At 46.6% G+C, this 18,791-nt stretch overlaps 1 protein-coding gene across 1 annotated transcript in view; it reads right to left on the bottom strand.

Annotated features, from left to right (window-relative positions):
- The window catches only part of adgra2 (adhesion G protein-coupled receptor A2), a 132,669-nt gene that overhangs the window by 50,745 nt on the left and 63,133 nt on the right, over positions 1-18,791 (bottom strand). The window contains exons 3-5 of the mRNA XM_080217040.1: positions 5,554-5,625; positions 4,208-4,279; positions 1,065-1,136 (exon numbers count right to left, since the gene is read on the bottom strand). Coding sequence (XP_080073166.1) covers positions 1,065-1,136; positions 4,208-4,279; positions 5,554-5,625 — 216 coding nt within the window. The remainder of the gene's footprint in view (positions 1-1,064; positions 1,137-4,207; positions 4,280-5,553; positions 5,626-18,791) is intronic.

Raw genomic sequence — 18,791 nt, 5'->3', positions numbered from 1 at the left:
TAAAATTCATAAAATTAATTCAAACCAGACGAGGCGGGAGAGGCAAGGGAGAATATTTCTGATTTTACTTTGTGCTTTTTCACTCTCTCTCTCTCTCACACAGCCACAGAATCCACTGCCGTGTTGCCTGGTGTCACTGTAGCAGTTTCCTGGCGCTCAGAGTACTGACTCGCTGCTTCCCACACTCTCTGACAGGTTGGCTAAGACAGGGAGGTCACTGCATTTGACATCAGCAGCAGTTGAAGGCATTCCTCGGTGAAACATTTTAACACAGCGTTTCAGTTCAAACCAGCTCCCCTCCTGTGGCAATGCGCCAAGACTAAATGTAACAATCAGGTGAAGGGTGCTTAAACAGCAACAGAGAATTGGACCAGGAATGCAATAGTAATTCTGTCTACATTTTACAACCATGCATTCTGCCCTTGGCGTTATGGAATACGATACTGTTTTGATATTACTTCACTGCAAGTTGATGGGAAAACTTGGGACAATTTGGAAAGCAAAGTGGAGCTGGAGCAAAAGCATTGCTCTGTCTTGGTGCAGAGCAGACACAGAGGTGTGACAGCACCATCACTGGAGGGAGGGCATCACTACAGTGTGACATGTTGACATCAGGAGCTCCCACTATGTATATGAGCGCAAGACTTTTTCAATGCAATAGGCTGACACAAAGGCATTGCAACAAGACTTTAGGTTTTGTTCATAGTCAGTGCACAGAGGCAAGATTTTTAATATATTAGAAATGAAGCATGTATTCAAAGAGTGAATGTTATACAATCACACTGAACAGTCATCTGTAGGATCATTTTGTGGGCTTTGGAGGCAAGTCCACAAGCTTGTTCACTTGGGATTTATTCTCCACCCTGCTGAGTGCCCATGAACTGATCCAATTCCACCCACTGGAAACAGGTGTAATCTCCAAAAACCCTGGCAAGAGCGAGGCATCTGCCCATACCCAGATTCAGCACAGAACAGGAGTCAGAATATTCCAACTCCAGAGCCCAAGACTGAGACCGAGAGAAGGCAAGTGAAGCAAAAGCATGAACAATCTCCGTCATACTCACACAGCTTTCAGAGAAACCAAGGCACCAAACAGATCTGGGTGAAGGGTGGAGAAGATGTTTCCTGACAGGTTCCTGTGTAAAAACAAAACAGCTGTTAGAAATTCCCAGAGCATCGTGACAATTTAACACAGGAAATGTTGAGAATGTAGCGCAGGTTTGGAGCAGTTCAAACCCCCATTCTGGTTTTCCAAACGCTCTGTGGTTTCACTGCTCGTTATCTCTGCAAAACCATCCCCCAGCACTACAATCCTCCAAGATGCCTGCGTGCTGTAATTCCAGCTTCTTGTATACCCTTATCTTCAGCCTTGGCCTTCAGCTGTCCGAACTCTTAGCTCTGGAATTCCCTGCCAAAACATCTCTCTCCTCAGATATTCCTTGACATCAAACTCTTCGATCGTACTTTATTTCCCATCCTATATCTTACCACATGGCTCACTATCTAAATTTGCTTCATAACCTTCCTGAGAAGCACCTTGGCTTAAAAGTTCTGTACAAATACCAGTTATTCCTATGCTATTCCGAACAATAGTCAGTTTGAAGGAAATCTCATTCCATTAAAGTGGAGACAGAAGCAAAGGGACAGCACGATGCACCAAAACTTGCAACACAATTGCTGTGATATATTCCGCACAGACAACTGGGGCAACCTTTCCCCAGTGTCCCTCACTGAGCTCAGGATTCTTTACTAGAAAGGATTATGACATTGAGAGAAGGGAACATAAAGTGATCTCAAAGATCACAAGCCACTTGTTCCTCAGATTTACCTCCCCCTGTCCACCAGACTTGTTCAGCCAAGATGAGGAATTGTGAGAGTGGTTTACAAGCTCCTGAACAGGAACCACGCCATGGAACATGGTATGGAACAAGAAATAATGGAGGCTTGGGAGAAAGGCGTGGCAACAATCATGGGTGATTTTAATCTACATATAGATTGAACAAACATGACTCCTCTATTAAAGAAAGAAGGGTGACAGAAATCAGGAAACTGCAGGCCAGTAGTTACCTTCATACCTGGACTCTGGTATTAAGGGATTTATATAGGGCACTTCAAAATCACAATGCTATCAGGCAGGGTCCACATGGTTTTATAGAAGGGAAATCACATCTGATCAATCTGTTGGACTTCTTTGGGGAAGTTACAAGCAATAAAGGGGAACCTGTGAATGTGGTGTATTGAGATTTCTGGAACCATCTGACCAGGAGCCACATCAAAGGTTACTCCACAAAATAAAAGGTCATGGTGTTGGGGGTAACATATTAACATGGGTAGAGGATTGGTTAACTAAAAGGCAACAGAGAGTAAGCATAAATGGGTCATTTTCAGGATGTGACGGATGGAGTGCCACAGGATTCAATGCTGGGGTCTCAACTATTTACAGTTTATTTATTATCAATGACTTGGAGGAGGGCCCAGATGTATTGGTTACTAAACTTTGTCGATCAGGCAGGAAAGTGAGTTGTGACGCCGGCAGAAGGAGTTTAAACAAGACATGGAGAGATGAAGTGAATGGGTGAAGTTTGGCAGATGGAGCATGATGTCAAAAAATGTGAACTGGTTCTACTCTGGTAGGAAGAAGGAAAGAGCAGTATACTATTTCAATGGGGAGAGATGGCAGAACTCTGAGCTACAGAGGGATCTGAGTGTCCTGATACCTGAATCAGGAAAAGTTAGTATGCAGGTAGAGTAAGTAATTAGGAAGACAGATGGAATGCTGGTGTTTATTGCAAGGGGAATGGAATATAGAAGTAGGGGAGGTTTATTGCAGCTACACAGGGTGTTGGTGAGATCACATCTGGAATAATGTGTACAGTTTTGATCTTCTTATTTAAAGAAGGAGATAACTGCATTAGAAGCTGATACCTGGGCTCAGGGGCCGATCATGTGTGGAAAGGTTGAAGAGACTGGGCCTATACCCATTGGAGTTTAGCAGAATGAGAGGCGACCTTATTGAGAGATGAGCCTTGACAGAGTGGATGCTGAAAGGAGAGACTTGGGGACACAGTTTAAAGAGATGGAAATAAGAATATGTTTTGTCTCTCAGAGGGTTGTGAACCATTAGAACTCTTCCCAGGACAGCAGGAGAGGCAGGGTGATTGAATATTTTTTATGGCAGAGGGAGAAAGATTATTGCCTATGAAGGGAGTCAAAGGATGTTCTAAGTAGACGGAATGTGGAGTTGATGTTCTGAATTGGTGCGACAACATGGAGATCAATTGTCCCACCGTACAGTCATAAAAAACAATGTTCATTCTTCAACTGACAACTGTGAGAAATTATTAACCAGCCATGTATCTGACTGCCAATAGTGGGATCTTGCTGTGCACAGATTGAGAGCTGTGCTGACCTCACATCCAAGCCATGATCTTATTGAATGGCCTTGATCTTATAGATCAGCCATGATCTTATTGCATGGCAGAGCAGGCTTGAGGGGCTAGATAGCCTACTCCTGCTCCTATTTCTTATGTTCTTAAATGTAACTCATTTGTTGGAGACGCTTTGAGACACTCCCAGGAGGGGAACAGCATTATCGAAATGCAAGTTTCCTTCTCTTTTCGATCCTTTCTCCAATGTTCCAAATTTATCCATCATCTCTGGATGAAAGCCTCAGAGAGACCCCCTTCTCCACGCTGTTATATCACCCACCCTGGCAACATTTTACCCAAAAACACAACCTCTTTGAAGGCAAATGCCTGGGATCACCACAAGGACACTGGCCTGTAGCAAGAGCCCAAAGATAATGCCAGGATGCCTGTGGGAATCACCAAACACAATCACAGAGACCATTCAGCCCATCATACCTACATCGAAACGCCTGCCTTCCCCATTACACTGACAAATTTCTTGCCTTTGTTTATTAATTTTCTAAGCTATCATTAATCTTCTATCATCGCTTTGTTCATCAGTGCGCTCCTAGTCGAAACATCTTTACCTCATGCCAACCTCTGGTTATTTTGCCAATCAACTGAAATCTATAATCTCTACTTCCTGCCACCTGGAACAGGTTATTATTTACACGAGAAACATCCTGAAATGATTTGAACTGCTCCATCAAATCTCTTCTTCACCTTTTCTACTCAAAGAGAAACGAGCCTGTCCCAGCGACAGAAGGTACAAGGCAGTAGCTAAGACTGAACCTACTCACAATTTAGTCAGACTGGTCAGGCTCTGAAACATTGCAGGATTCAGGCATCCAATTCTGTTATTGGAGAGGTCTCTGCAGTGAAAAAGATAACATAATTAATAAAGAACTTGCACAGTTGGAATACAGGATTCAACAGTAAACGTGTTAAATCACATCACTGACTGACCAGCACCCACGGTGCTGCCTACTATACACATCTGCTCAGTTCAATCTCAATACTGAGCAACTTTCTCAAGTCCATTCCATCGGTGAAAGCTAATTCTTAAAGACCAACGTTAAAAAGCTGGGGCAGTGCGGGCTACAGCACACAAAGTAATGCCTGACAAATCTAGCAGAGGTTCTGGGCAAAGGCTAGCTCTGAAGGAAATGTGTTGGTGGGTTTTCCGAAATGCAAGGAAAGCTGGGTGCAAGTTCTGCTTTTGTGAGGAAGAGAAAGAGACAGGAAGGTGGGCTGCATGTACACTGCTAAAAGGAGTTTGGGAACATGGAGAGGAAGATGGTTCCAGGTAGAAAACACAGTGGAATTTTACAGGCACGTCCCAACGAAGTTCGTACGATCCCACCCGAGGCCAACAGAGAGTGCCGTTCTCCGAGCCTCGGCCGTCCCGGCAAAATTCCAGCCACACAGTGCTGCTCCATGGATGAGAAGGCTGTAAATAATGGTGCCTCCAGGGGTCAGTGATGGGGCTGCTGCCTCAACAGATACAGAGAAATGTGGATAGAGTGAGGAGATATGCAGGGGGAGGCAATGGCCGAGTGGTATTATCGCTAGACTATTGATTCAGAAACTCAGCTATTGTTCTGGGAACCAGGTTCGAATCCCGCCACAGCAGGTGATAGAAATTGTATTCAATAAAAAATATCTGGAATTAAGAATCTACTGATGACCGTGAAACCATTGTCGGAAAATCCCATCTGGTTCACTGATGTCCTTTAGGGAAGGAAATCTGCCATCCTTACCCACTCTGGCCTACATGTGACTCCAGAGCCATAGCAATGTGGTTGACTCTCAACTGCCCTCCAGGGGCAACTAAGGATGGGCAATAAATGCTGGCCAGCCTACGACACCCATGTCCCACAAAGGAATAATAGACAACTCAAAGTTGGGGAACACTGTAAATTGGACACAGGAATGACAGTGACCACAGTTTACGGAGGTCTACTTGGTGCCAGATAAAATTTCATGTGGCCACGTGTAAAATGATCCATTCTAGGATGTGGCAGAGGGTGTTGGTGCATTGGGGTTGGGATTGTGTGTGTGGTCGTGGGGGAGTTTTGGGGGTGTTGTGTGGGGGTTTTAGGCACAGCAACAGCAGCCACTCTGGAGTAGAATGAGAATTACTCACAGTCGTTTAAGGGCCAGAAGCCCATGGAAAGCCCCAGGTTGAATGGTGCTGATCAGGTTATTCTTCAGGTCCCTGCGGGAAGGAGAGACACACCAAGAAGATCAGAACAAATCCGCATAAATCCCCTTCAAATCCAGCAGATTCCCAAAGCCCTCCCAGTCACTCAAATATTTGTGCTTTAGTGTCAAAATTCCATCATTTACTTCTCGTGTGAAACCATGGCCCTTACTGAGATTAGAAAGTGAGACAATAAACTCTGTGTAAAACAGTGGGGTTGGATCATTCATTCCACACGGTGTCAATGCAGAAAGATACAGCAGATCCTCAATGTTTCACTCTATCCTCCACACATCCAATCCATGTGTCAGCTCTGGCTGGACAGATTCCCACCCCACCCCTTCAAACTGGCCTCATCTTCCCCTGAATTTTACCACCAATAAACAGAGGAGTTCAGGTGAAAGGGCAGATAGTTTTGAATTTTGCTCGCAGTGGTTTCACGTTTTATTTCTGGAGGCTCCGGGAGAATTCCCAAGGGTTGGAAAATCTCTCGTGATAGTCAAGCCCACTTCTTCCCTCACACATCGACTCTCCACCTCTCTCAGTACTCACAGCTTGCTTTTCTTTCAGCCTCTCGTTTATGTACTTAACCTAACCTGACCTCTGACTGCTCTCCTGGACTTCTTAACCTCTCGCCCTCTGACCTCTCTGGCTACTGCAATGCAGTGTCATCATTATCTGTGTTGGCAGTGTGTGCCTAGCCCCATGACCTCTGCACAGACCCCGGACTATCAGTCTGCTATCTGACATTGCCCTGTCACCTTCACACTGTGTGATCTACTGCCACAGTTCAGAGGGTGACAGCTCACTTCATGTGAAACCATGACTGAAGCCCATCAGCCAGGAGACCCCACCACACACCGCCAAGCGTTAGACAGCCTCGTCCTGGGACCGGCTCCTCAGACAAGCCCCTGCCTCAAGACTCCCAGTTTGTTCTTGTCTCTCAGACACGAAGTTCTTCAAGTTCCCACAGTGAATCTTTGAGAAGGCAGGCAGTGTCTGAGATTACCTGGCCATCACCTCATTGCTGTCTGTGGGATCTTGCTGTTCAATGCATTTATACAATAAGAAGTCTTACAACACCAGGTTAAAGTCTAACAGGTTTATTTGGCAGCAAACGCCTCTAGCTTTCGGAGTGCTGCTCCTTGGTTAGGTAGGAGCAGTGCTCCGAAAGCTAGTGGCGTTTGCTACCAAATAAACCTGTTGGACTTTAACCTGGTGTTGTGAGACTTCTTACTGTGTTTACCCCAGTCCAACGCCGGCATCTCCACATCAATGCATTTACACCAGGGACTGCCCTTTGTAAAGTATTTCATTGGCTGTGAACTCTCTCCGAGTGCTCCATCGGTTGTGGATTAATAAAAATATAACTTCTTTCTTTTTGAATGAGCTGAAGGGAGTGTTTTACAAACAGGGGTTGCTGGTGTTGTGAGTTGTCCCAGTGAAAATGTATCTATCGGAGGGAGTGCAGACAGACACGTTACTCTCCCTGAGTCTGATCAGTAGGTAAACAGGTGACCAGGAAGGTTAATGTTCACAGCAGGATGTGGATGATGGGAAAGGGGCCTTGGCGAGAGGGGTTTGGTTCTGAAATTCATTCTCCACAGTAAGCAGATATCCAGACAATGGCAGGTGGTCTCCTGTGTCCGACAGCCTGCTGTTTACTCAGTTGTCCTGCAGACACGTCTCCCATTACCACCGGAATAGAAACACTCATTCCCATTGTTCCGGCGCAGCTGCCCCACTGGGCGGGGAGAGAGGGTGGCCATTTCCCTCAGCTCCCTCACCCACTCCCTGTATCTGGGGAACAGGAAAGCGGAAAAAGATCTCTGTTTACGCTCAGGACACCGGACGCACTTCACAGCCAGTCAAGGGCTTCTCAAATGTAGTCACTGCTGTGATGTAGGAAACGCAGCAGACGGTTTGTACACAGCAAGATCCCACAGACAGCAATGTAATCGTGACCGGATGAAACTTTATCAGCGAGGGATGAATCATCACTAGAACTGTGCCTCGGACTTCCCTGAGCTTCACAATATCGTGAGAAGTCTCACAACACCCCGGTTAAATTCCAACAGGTTTATTTGGTCGCAAAAGCCATGAGCTTTCGAAGCGCTGGTGAGTCACCTGATGAAGGAGCAGCGCTTTGAAAGCGAGTGGCTTTTGCTACTAAATAAACCTGTTGGACTTTAACCTGGTGTTGTGAGACCTCTTACTGTGTTTACTCCAGTCCAACACCAGCATCTCCACATCATGGCTTCATAATATCAGTCACAGGATAGGAGAGGCTACATGGGCACAGAATGCAGCGTGTGCACGCACACGCACGCACACACACGCGCACGCACGCGCACACACACACACACACACACACTCTGTCAGCCCAGTCTTGTCATGTGACTGCAACTCAGATTTTTCTTACTAAGGGGTGCTGTTACTACCCCCCGAGACACAGTATAAAATAGCCACCCTATGCCTTTGCTCAATATGCGACACTTCCACCAGACTGAGTGTTTATGCAGCTTGCAGTAGTGCCTGTGGGGAGGGGTAGCAGAGTGTTTGGGAGGGTCCGATAGACCAACATTGCTCTCTTTCCCCTCTCACTTCCTGTCACACACTGTTAATACTGAGCAGAAACAGGACACCCTTTAACAGCCAGGCTCTACATCCCTTTAAAGACCACTTCCAATGACTTCCAATTAAATTTAATGGCAACATTTTCATTACAATTTCCCCCTCGGGATTTAGACTTTATTAAACAGTGAGGCTTGATGACTGAAAGCACCTTGAACATTCACAGGGTTACTGAGTGACAGTGTGAGGGAGCTGGATTAACATCAGTAGAGATACAGTCAGTAACACAGGGTGCTGGGGGGAGAGGAGTTACTGAGTGACAGTGAGAGGGAGTTGGAATAACATCAGTAGAGATACAGTCAGTAACACAGGGTGCTGGGGGGAGAGGGTTACTGAATGACAGTGTGAGGGAGCTAGATTAACATCACTAGAGATACAGTCAGTAACACAGGGTGCTGACAGGGAGAGGGGTTACTGAATGACAGTGTGAGGGAGCTGGATTAACATCAGTAGAGATACAGTCAGTAACACAGGGTGCTGACAGGGAGAGGGGTTACTGAGTGAGTGTGAGGGAACTGGATTAACGTCAGTACAGACACAGTCAGTAACACAGAACTGTGGGTTTACTGAGAGTGTAAGGGAGCTGGATTAATATCAGTACAGGGACAGCCGGTTACAATAGTTCCCTCCAGTTAAAAATGATGTTGTGATGTATTTGAGAAAGAACATGGATAGTTACTTGATTAGAATCAGATGTAATATCACAACAGTGACAGGTTCCGAATCATTTCACTGGGTCTAAAACACTCCTGGGATCGGGAAAGGTGCTATAGAGATGCAAGTTCTTCCTCCTTTCAGACTGGCCAGTTAAAGGTACAGGCCTCTTTACACAGGCCAGTGGCACAGAGAAGCAGAGCAGACAAGGCAAGGCAGCTTTAAGAAGCTGCATGTTTCACAGTGTGTGCAGCTGGAATCTGGGACTGCAAGCTCCACTCCCACACGTCAAGAAACTGCACAAAACAATTGGAAACATTTTATTGGGTGAAAGTTTAATGTAAAGCAGCTGCTTCGTCATGCAGGAGATGTGCGGCCCACACTGGCACAATGTACTCAAGACATGGGGGGGTGGAGGAAGCCATTCAGCCCCTTTAACCTGCTTTCTCAGAACCAGAGGAGGCCCGTTAACTCTTCCAGCGCGTTTCATTCTGAGCAGGTCTGCTCTGGACCGAAACACCCTATTTTCCTGCCTTTAGTCTATTCCCCTCAATAGCCTCAGCCCCAAAAGAACTCTTTCAATCGCAGTATTGCAAGCAACAATTGACCCTCTGTGTCCTCAGCTTATTCTGAGGTGGGGGGGAGGGGGAGAGAGAGAGAGAGAGAGAGAGAGAGAAGAGAAGTGGGGGGGGGTTCTGTCCCTCTGATGCCCCAACCAGAGTTTGTGTTGATCTACCTTCCACATGGCCATCTGGGTCAGACCTCATCCTCAGCCTTCCGAAGAGGACACACTGCATTGCGTGCCAATAATTTAACTCTTTATGGTGTGTGAAGTAAATGGCTGCCCTGAAGGGCTTTGTAAGGTCTGAGGCAACATCTGGAGTCCCTGGGTGTGACCTGACATCCCGTCAGCAGGACAAGGGGGCCAACGGAAGTGTTGGGGGGGAACAGACTTCCTGTCGTCTTCCCAGTGCCTGCACGCAGTGACCCAATTTGGACAGAAGCAAAACAGTCCAGTTGTGACTAACACCTTTTATAAAACCTCCCAGATAGTGGGAAGGATAACCTGTTTCAGGATAAGTCTGGAATGACAGCAAAGCTGTGCCCAGAGACAGCAAGGCCTCGTTGTCCTGGGAACAGAGTTAGCCGGACATTTTGTGAGTGCCTCTCACTCAAGTTGCCACCCGTGTGTGTCAGTGATGCTGTGAGCGAGACCCCAGTTCACTCTCAATACTTTTCTTGTTGACTTAATGGAAAAAGCGGTCAGAATGGCCGAGCCCTAATCTCCCTCTCTCCCTCCTGCTGTTCCCCGCCATCATTAGAAGCCAAAATACAGACGCCAGCTGCTGCCTTGGCCTCCCATAAATTACCTGGCAAAGGCCTCGGGCCCAACAGGGCTCTGGAGTAGAGACTGCGGTGACTAGCTGTCACTGAGGACTGCCATACGCAGGCTGGAACAACACACGCACACACACACACTGCCCTCCGCAGTTATAGAGGGGCCAACTGACTGGCTCTGCTCAGAGCACAAACTGCTGTAGGGATTCCCCAGCTACAACAACTCGACACACACATATACAGACACTCGGACAAAAACATACAAACACACGGGAAAAAACATACAGACGCACGGGAAAAAACATACAGACGCACGCACAAAAACATACAGACGCACGCACAAAAACATACAGACGCACGCACAAAAACATACAGACGCACGGACAAAAACATACAGACGCACGGACAAAAACATACAGACGCACAGACAAAAACATACAGACGCACGGACAAAAACATACAGACGCACGGACAAAAACATACAGACGCACGGACAAAAACATACAGACGCACGCACAAAAACATAGACGCACGTACAAAAACATACAGACGCACGGACAAAAACATACAGACGCACGGACAAAAACATACAGACGCACGGACAAAAACATACAGACGCACGGACAAAAACAAATAGATACACGGACAAAAACATACAGACACAGTCAAAAACATACAGACACATGGGAAAAACATACAGACACATGGGAAAAACATACAGACACATGGGAAAAAACATACAGACACATGGGAAAAACACACAGACACATGGGAAAAAACAGACAGAACACAGACAAAAACATACAAAACGTGCTGATGCAGAGAAAAACATACAGACACACACCAACACAGACACACAGACAAAAACATAAAGACACATGCTGATAAAGTCACAAGGATAAAAACATACAAATGCCATAACAGACGCACAAAAATATACAGATACACACACCAAAACACGCAGAAAAATATATTCAGACACACAATGATGTAAACAAATAATTACAGACAAAAATGTAAATACACACTGATACAGACACAAAAAAAAATCACACAAACTTGTGAATTAGGAGCAGGAGATGGCCACTCGGCCCCTTGAGCCTGCTCCATGGTCATGGGTGATATAACAGTAACCTTAAATTTACACCCGGCCTATTTCCAGTAACCTATCCCCTTCCTACTGTCAAGAATCTGTCCACAACTGCCTTAAAAATATTACAAGACTCTGCTTCCAACAACCTTTTCAGGAAGAGAGTTCTAAAGGCTCACAACTCTCTGGCTGAAAGAAACTCTCCACATCTTTGTTTTAGAAATAAGAGGTCGCCCATTTAAACAGTGACCCGGAGTTGTAGACTCTCCCACAAGAGGAAACATCCTCTCTGCATCCATTGTCTTCAGACAGATATCTATCCCTTTGTGAAAAGTTCATTGACTGACTCTTGTGACTGTGTGCAGTAGCTGCCCTCCACAACTCAACATAAAATATAAAGATGGGGGTCTGTCAGCCCAGGTTCCAATCTGGGATCTGACTGTTTCAAGTGAAACATCAGCTGGAGTCAGAACACACATTCCAATATCCATCAAAATATTCACTTTGTCACACACAAACACACCAGCTTGTACACTTACAACACATCGACACTGATTTGAACAGGAGGGGCCAGTAACTCTGTGATAATGTTTGGTGTCCAATTCCAAGGCAAGGTATGTTCCATCTTGGCAGCAATCCTTAATAAGTGTTGGAAATCCTCGTAACCTGGGATCTCCCTGGGAAACACAGTAAAAAGTCTGACAACACCAGGTTTAAGTCCAACCGACTTATTTGATAATACACTCACTAGCTTTCGGGGTTAGTCCCTTCGTCAGGCGAATGGAGAGTCACCCTACACATCCCTACCTCCTTTACCTATGCAGTGTGTCACCACTTCTCCTGCAACAACATCGAGTGTTGGGACAAGGGCTCTGACGAAGGGTCATCCAGACTCAAAACGTTGGCTCTATTCTCTCTCCACACAGGCTGTCAGACCTGCTGAGATTTTCGAGCATGCTCTGCTTTTCTCTGGAGTGTTGAGCTAGTGCCATTTATGTTGAGATATGCCCCAAGAAACTTTAATCATTAAATGTAGGGGAGGCGATGGCCGAGTGGTATTACTGCTCGACTATTTATCCAGAAACTCAGTTCATGTCCTGGGGACCTGGGTTCGAATCCCGGCATGGCAAATGGTGGAATTTGAATTAAATAAAAAATATCTGGAATTAAGAGTAGACTGATGACCACGAAACCATTGTTGGTTGTCGGAATAACCCATCTGGTTCACTAATGGCCTTTAGGGAAGGAAATCTGCTTTCCATACCCTGGTCTGGCCTACATGTAACTCCAGGGCCACAGCAATGTGGTTGACTCTCAACTGCCCTCTGCAACAGCCTAGCAAACCATTCAGTTCAAGCACAACTAGGGATGGGTCATAAATGCTGACCAGCCAGCGAAGCCCACGTCCCAGGGATAAATTAAATAACAATTGAGTCAAAGAGGCAGAGAGAGAGAGAGATGAAGTGGTGGAGAGATGCAGGGAGGAGCAAAAGAGAAGAACACACACAGCTGAAGATATGCCAGCAGTCCTGATCGGAGGGAAGAATATACAAGTTGTCATGGAGATTCTGGGATAAGCAGGCACGTGGGAAGAATCCTGTTCTGGTTATATATAGCACACAATCAGGAATAAAGATGAGATGGATATTGTTGGCAGAATGTGGAGTGCTGTTTTCACTGGCCTCTCGCTGGCTGTGATGACAGTTCCTTTCCTGGAGACACACTGCTGCATTGAGGTGGGCAGTCATTAGCTGACTGTAACAAGGCCAGTTCCAAATCCCTTCTGTGGTTTGATTCACCCCAAGAGTGCTCGGCAAATAGCCGCCTACAACAGACACACTTATTACTGTGACAGCAAGAGTCTCCCCACTAATCATTCACATCTGTACAAAATATTTCACTCCAACTTCTTTTCAAAACACACAAAACCTTGTTAAAGGGGCACTGGCCCCTGGGTGAAGTGTTTGGCTGAGCGGATTTGTGGATTCGTAACCACAGTGGATTGCAGTGACTGGGAGCCTTTTCAATCTGTTTGCATCATGTCTTTTCAAACCTGGAACTGGAAATGGAACGTGTGTGTGTGTGTGTGAGAGTGTGTGTGTGAGTGTGTGTGTGTGTGTGTGTGTGTGTGAGAGTGTGTGTGTGTGTGTGTGAGTGAGTGTGTGTGTGTGTGTGTGTGTGTGTGTGTGAGTGCATGTGTGGAGTGCATGTGTGCGAGTGTGTGCGTGTATGTGTGCCAGTGTGTGTGTGTACACGTATGTGTGCACATGCGTGTGTGCACATGAATGTGTGTGCACACGCGTGCATATGCGTTAGTGTGTGTGTGCATGTGTGCACATGCATGTGTGTGCGTGCACGCATGCATTGTATGTGCATATGCATGAGTGCGTGTGTGTGTGCGTGTGTGTACATGTGTGCCTCTCATCGGAATGAGAGAAAGGAGGGGGAAGAGATGATTGGACAGAGAGAGAGGTAGCGCAGCATAAACTAAGACACTTGGATAGCGTACAGTGTTTGTGTGACCCACCCATACACACACTGCACCCTATCCAATGCTTCACTCTCACACACGCAATTTAGCCAAGCCCTCACTTCACACTGTCACACTTTGCTCTCTAATCCACTCCATTTCCATCTACCTCCACCCCCCACCATCCTTCCCATCCTCACCCCTCTGCTTTCCTCCATTTATTTCCTGGGGCTGAATATCACTGAAAACTGCCTTTCGGAGCAAGAAAAGAGGAACCTGAGAAGGGGGTGAGTAACTGCTTTCTTGTTCTATGTAATCACCACTTTCAGAGGCACGGTTGGAATTCTACCACCCCGCCCACCACAGACTCAGGGTGGGTGAGGGACAGGCAATGGAAATGTCTGCTGACCTTGGGCAGTATTTACCAGAATCTACCCATAGAGCATTACAGCACAGAGAGAGGCCCTTCAGCCCATTGTGTCCATACCAGCCATTGAGCTCCTACCAGAATCCCAGCACTTGGTCTTGTGCTATTGTGTTTCGAGTGCTCATTTTAAATGTTGTGAGGGGTCCTGTCTCTACCCCCACTTTCAGGCAGTGAGATCCAGATTCCCACCACCATCTGGGTGGAAAGGTTTTTCCTCAAACCCCCTCTAAATCTCTTGCTCCTTCCCTCCTGCCCCCTTCTGGTTACTGATGCCACTGCGAAGGGGAGAGGTTTCTTCCTATCCACACGGTGTGTATCCCTTATAATTCTGTCCACCTCAATCAGTGTGTATCCTCTTTATTCATTCATGCAATGCTGCTGAAGAACGCAAGGTAGGTCTGTCTGAAGGTGGCACAGTGATGCCACACCAGCAGCTTGGGTACAAGACGACAATTTCACCCCAAATGCCCAACCAAGTGCTTTCCTTCACAAATCGGAGGAATCGGCCCTGCGGCACCTCGTCATTACAAACTCTTCCCCATTCAAATTAATGCTTCAATCTTCTGACCAGAACAGACACAAAGCTGCTGTTCACAGCTGTGTGAAAACCACCTCTCCTTGTGGATGGATATGGATCGTAAATTACCAAGATTTAAATTCAAACTTTATTTCCAGATTCTTCCCCCATTCTCAAACATCCCCTCAGGAAATCTGAATTTCCAACTGCACATATTAATCATAGCCACAGATCCAAGTACACCATCCCCATCAAACACTCCCAGGATAGGTACAGCACGGAGTTAGATACAGAGTAAAGCTCCCTCCACACTGTCCCCCATCAAACACTCCCAGGACAGGAACAACACGGGGTTACATCCAGGATCAAGCTCCCTCTACAGTGTCCCCCATCAAACACTCCCAGGACAGATACAGCATGGGGTTAGATACAGAGTAAAGCTCCCTCCACACTGTCCCCCATCAAACACTCCCAGGACAGGTACAGCACGGGGTTAGATACAGAGTAAAGCTCCCTCCACACTGTCCCCCATCAAACACTCCCAGGACAGGTACAGCACAGGGTTAGATACAGGGTAAAGCTCCCTCTACACTGTCCCCCATCAAACACTCCCAGGACAGGTACACTGTCGAGTAAATTTCTCTACAATGTATTTCGTGCAAACCTCACAAGTTATTTCCTTCAATGAAGCAAAGTTCCTATTTGATGTCACTCATTGTTAGGTTTGAAGTGGGCTCTGATCTCCTCCTGGCTTTGAGAGGGGACAGGGAACGGGGAACTGGACACCAAGACACAGTTTGATTGAACTGTGCCACCCAGTTCCTAATTCATTCCAAATATTTTCTTCTCACTGAATCAGGCTTTTCTTTGGCTGGAGTGGAAGTGTAGATTTTAAATAAATAATTCCACAAAGATTACCTTTCACCACAACTTTCATCCTATTTACTCAGAAAGCACTTCAGAAATCCAAACATTCGTCCCATTCCTCTCCCAGGCTGGGGTTTTGGAAAGCATTGATCTCAGCGCTCTGAATTTATGGGTGAAGAATATGAAATCTGAACAGCAAGACCCTCCTGACTGCACACGGCAGCCATTACAGCGAGGTGTCACCCATGGTTCAGCAGATAACAGCCTCACCTCACAGACAACAGGAATATCCCAAACACCCAGTGCCGCACTGTCAGAGGGTCAGTACTGAGGGAGTGCCGCACTGTCAGAGGGTCAGTGCTGAGGGAGTGCCGCACTGTCAGAGGGTCAGTGCTGAGGGAGTGCCGCACTGTCAGAGGGTCAGTACTGAGGGAGTGCCACACTGTCAGAGGGTCAGTACTGAGGGAGTGCCGCACTGTCAGAGGGTCAGTACTGAGGGAGTGCCGCACTGTCAGAGGGTCAGTACTGAGGGAGTGCCGCACTGTCAGAGGGTCGGTGCTGAGGGAGTGCCGCACTGTCAGAAGGTCAGTGCTGAGGGAGTGCCGCACTGTCAGAGGGTCAGTGCTGAGGGAGTGCCGCACTGTCAGAGGGTCAGTACTGAGGGAGTGCCGCACTGTCAGAGGGTCAGTACTGAGGGAGTGCCGCACTGAGGGAGTGCTGCACTGTCAGAGGGTCAGTGCTGAGGGAGTGTCGCACTGTCAGAGGGTCAGTGCTGAGGGAGTGCCGCACTGTCAGAGGGTCAGTACTGAGGGACTGCCACACTGTCAGAAGGTCAGTGCTGAGGGACTGCCACACTGTCAGAAGGTCAGTGCTGAGGGAGTGCTGCACTGTTAGTGGGTCAGTACTGAGGGAGTGCTGCACTGTTAGTGGGTCAGTACTGAGGGAGTGCTGCACTGTCACATCTTTCCTTCAATAAGGAGACCAGTACTGTATACAACTTTCCAGATGTGGTCTCACTTCTGCCCCATATAACTGAATCATGACCTCCCTATCTTTGAAATCAACTCCTCTTACAATAAACAACACCATTCTATTGGTTTACCTGATTACTTGTTGTGCCTGCATACCCCTTTTGTGATTCATACACTAGGACACCCAGATCCCTCTGCATTTCAGAGTTCTGCAGCCTCTCACCATTTAAAAAATAATTTTTTATCCTTCCTGCCGAAATGCAGAATTTCATATTTGCCCACATTGTACCACCTTTGCCACATTTTTGCTACCTCACCTCACCTATTTACATTTATTTGTAGCTTCCTTTCATCATCTTCACAATTTACGTCCCTACCTTTCTTTGTGCCATCAGTAAATTCAGTAACCAGACCATCGATCTCTTCATCCAAGTCATTTCGATAAATTGTTAAAAAGTTGAGGCCTCAGCGCTGGCACAGGCCTGCCAACCAGGCCAGAAACTGAACTGAACTAGCCATATAAATACCACGGTTCAAAGAACAGGTTCAAGTCTGGGAATCCTGCAGCGAGTAACTCATCTCCTGACTCCCCAAAGCCTGTCCACCATCTACAAGGCACAAGTCAGGAGTGGGATACAATACCCACCTCTTTTCTGGACGGATGCAGCTCCAACAATACTCAAGAACAAAGCAGTCTGATTGATTGGCACCACATCTACAAACAGTCACTCCCTCCACCACCACCACATAGTGGCAGAAGTGTCTACCAACTAGAAGGCTGACTGTGGCAACCCACCAAGCCTCCTTAGACAGCACCTTCTCAACCCCATGACTAATACCATCGAGAAAAACAAGGGCAGCAGATCTATCCTTCACCTGAAAGTTCCTATCCAAGCCACTCACCATCCTGAGTTGGAAATTTATCACTGCTCCTGGGTCCAAATCCTGGATCTCCCTCTGTAACAGCTCTGTGGGTGCAGCGATTCCAGAAGGCAGCTCGCCACCAACACTTCAAGGGTAGTTGGGGTGGAAACAAATCCTGGCCTGGTAAGACCATGAGAGATAGGAGCAGAATTAGGCCACTCAGCCCATCGAGTCTGCTCTGCCATTCAATCATGGCTGATATTTTTCTCATCCCCATTCTCCTGCCTTTTCCCCATAACCCCTAATCCCCTTATTAATCAAGCACCTATCTCTGTCTTAAAGACACTCAATGACCTGGCCTCCACAGCCTTCTGCAGCCAATAGTCCCACAGATTCACCACTCTCTGGCTGAAAAGATTCCTCCTCATCTCTGTTTTAAAGGATTGGCCCTTCAGCCTGAGGTTGTGCCCTCTGGTTCTAGTTTTTCCCACTAGTGGAAACGTCCTTTCCACGTCCATTCTATCCAGGCCTCACAGTATGCAGTAAGTTTCAATAAGATTCCCCCCTCATCCTTCTAAACTCCAACGAGTACAAACCCAGTGTCCTCAATTGGTCCTCATTTGATTATAGTCAGTGAGGCCCACATCCCATGAATGAATACAGAAATGACTCACTCATGCCTGCCCTCTGTTTGCTGTTCACTCACCAATCCTCTATCCATGCCAACATGTTACCCCCTGCACCAAGAGTTTTTATTTTACTCAATAACCTTTGATGTGGCACCTCAGGATGTGCCGTCCGAAAATCTCAGTACACTACATCCACTGCTTCCCCTTTATCCACAGCACATGCAACTCTGTCAAAGAACTCTGGTAAATGGGTTAAACGTGATTTTGCTCTCAAAGTTTCGGATTTACAGTTATTCCTGGCATGCTTCTGGTACTCTTTTGTGGAGGCCAATACAAAATCCCTGCTTAACTCATCCCAACATCTCTATATTTCCTCTTATTGACTCCCCAGTCTCATTTTCTACAGGACCAAGGCTCACTTTTCTTTCTCAAATACCTATCAAAACTCTTCCTATCTGTCTTTACATTACTAACAAGCTTTCTCTCATAATTTTACCCTCCATATTCATGTTTTAGTCATTTTTAACTGTGTTTTATATTCTGTCCAATCTTCTGACCCATCAGCCATCTTTGCGAGATTAAATGCTTTTTCTTCAAGTTTAATATTCTCTGGAACCGTTTCAGTTCACCTGGATGGTGGGTCCTCCCCTCAGAATATCTCTACTTAGTATATTCTGAAATGTCCTGATGCTTTATCCTCATTTGCCAGGTTACCGCTAA

This window comes from Carcharhinus amblyrhynchos, chromosome 34, assembly GCF_965287045.1.
Source record: "Carcharhinus amblyrhynchos chromosome 34, sCarAmb.v2.hapA, whole genome shotgun sequence".
Taxonomy (NCBI): domain Eukaryota; kingdom Metazoa; phylum Chordata; class Chondrichthyes; order Carcharhiniformes; family Carcharhinidae; genus Carcharhinus; species Carcharhinus amblyrhynchos.
The sequence above is the reverse complement of the archived record's forward strand: the minus strand, read 5'-3'. Positions and strand labels throughout refer to the sequence as shown.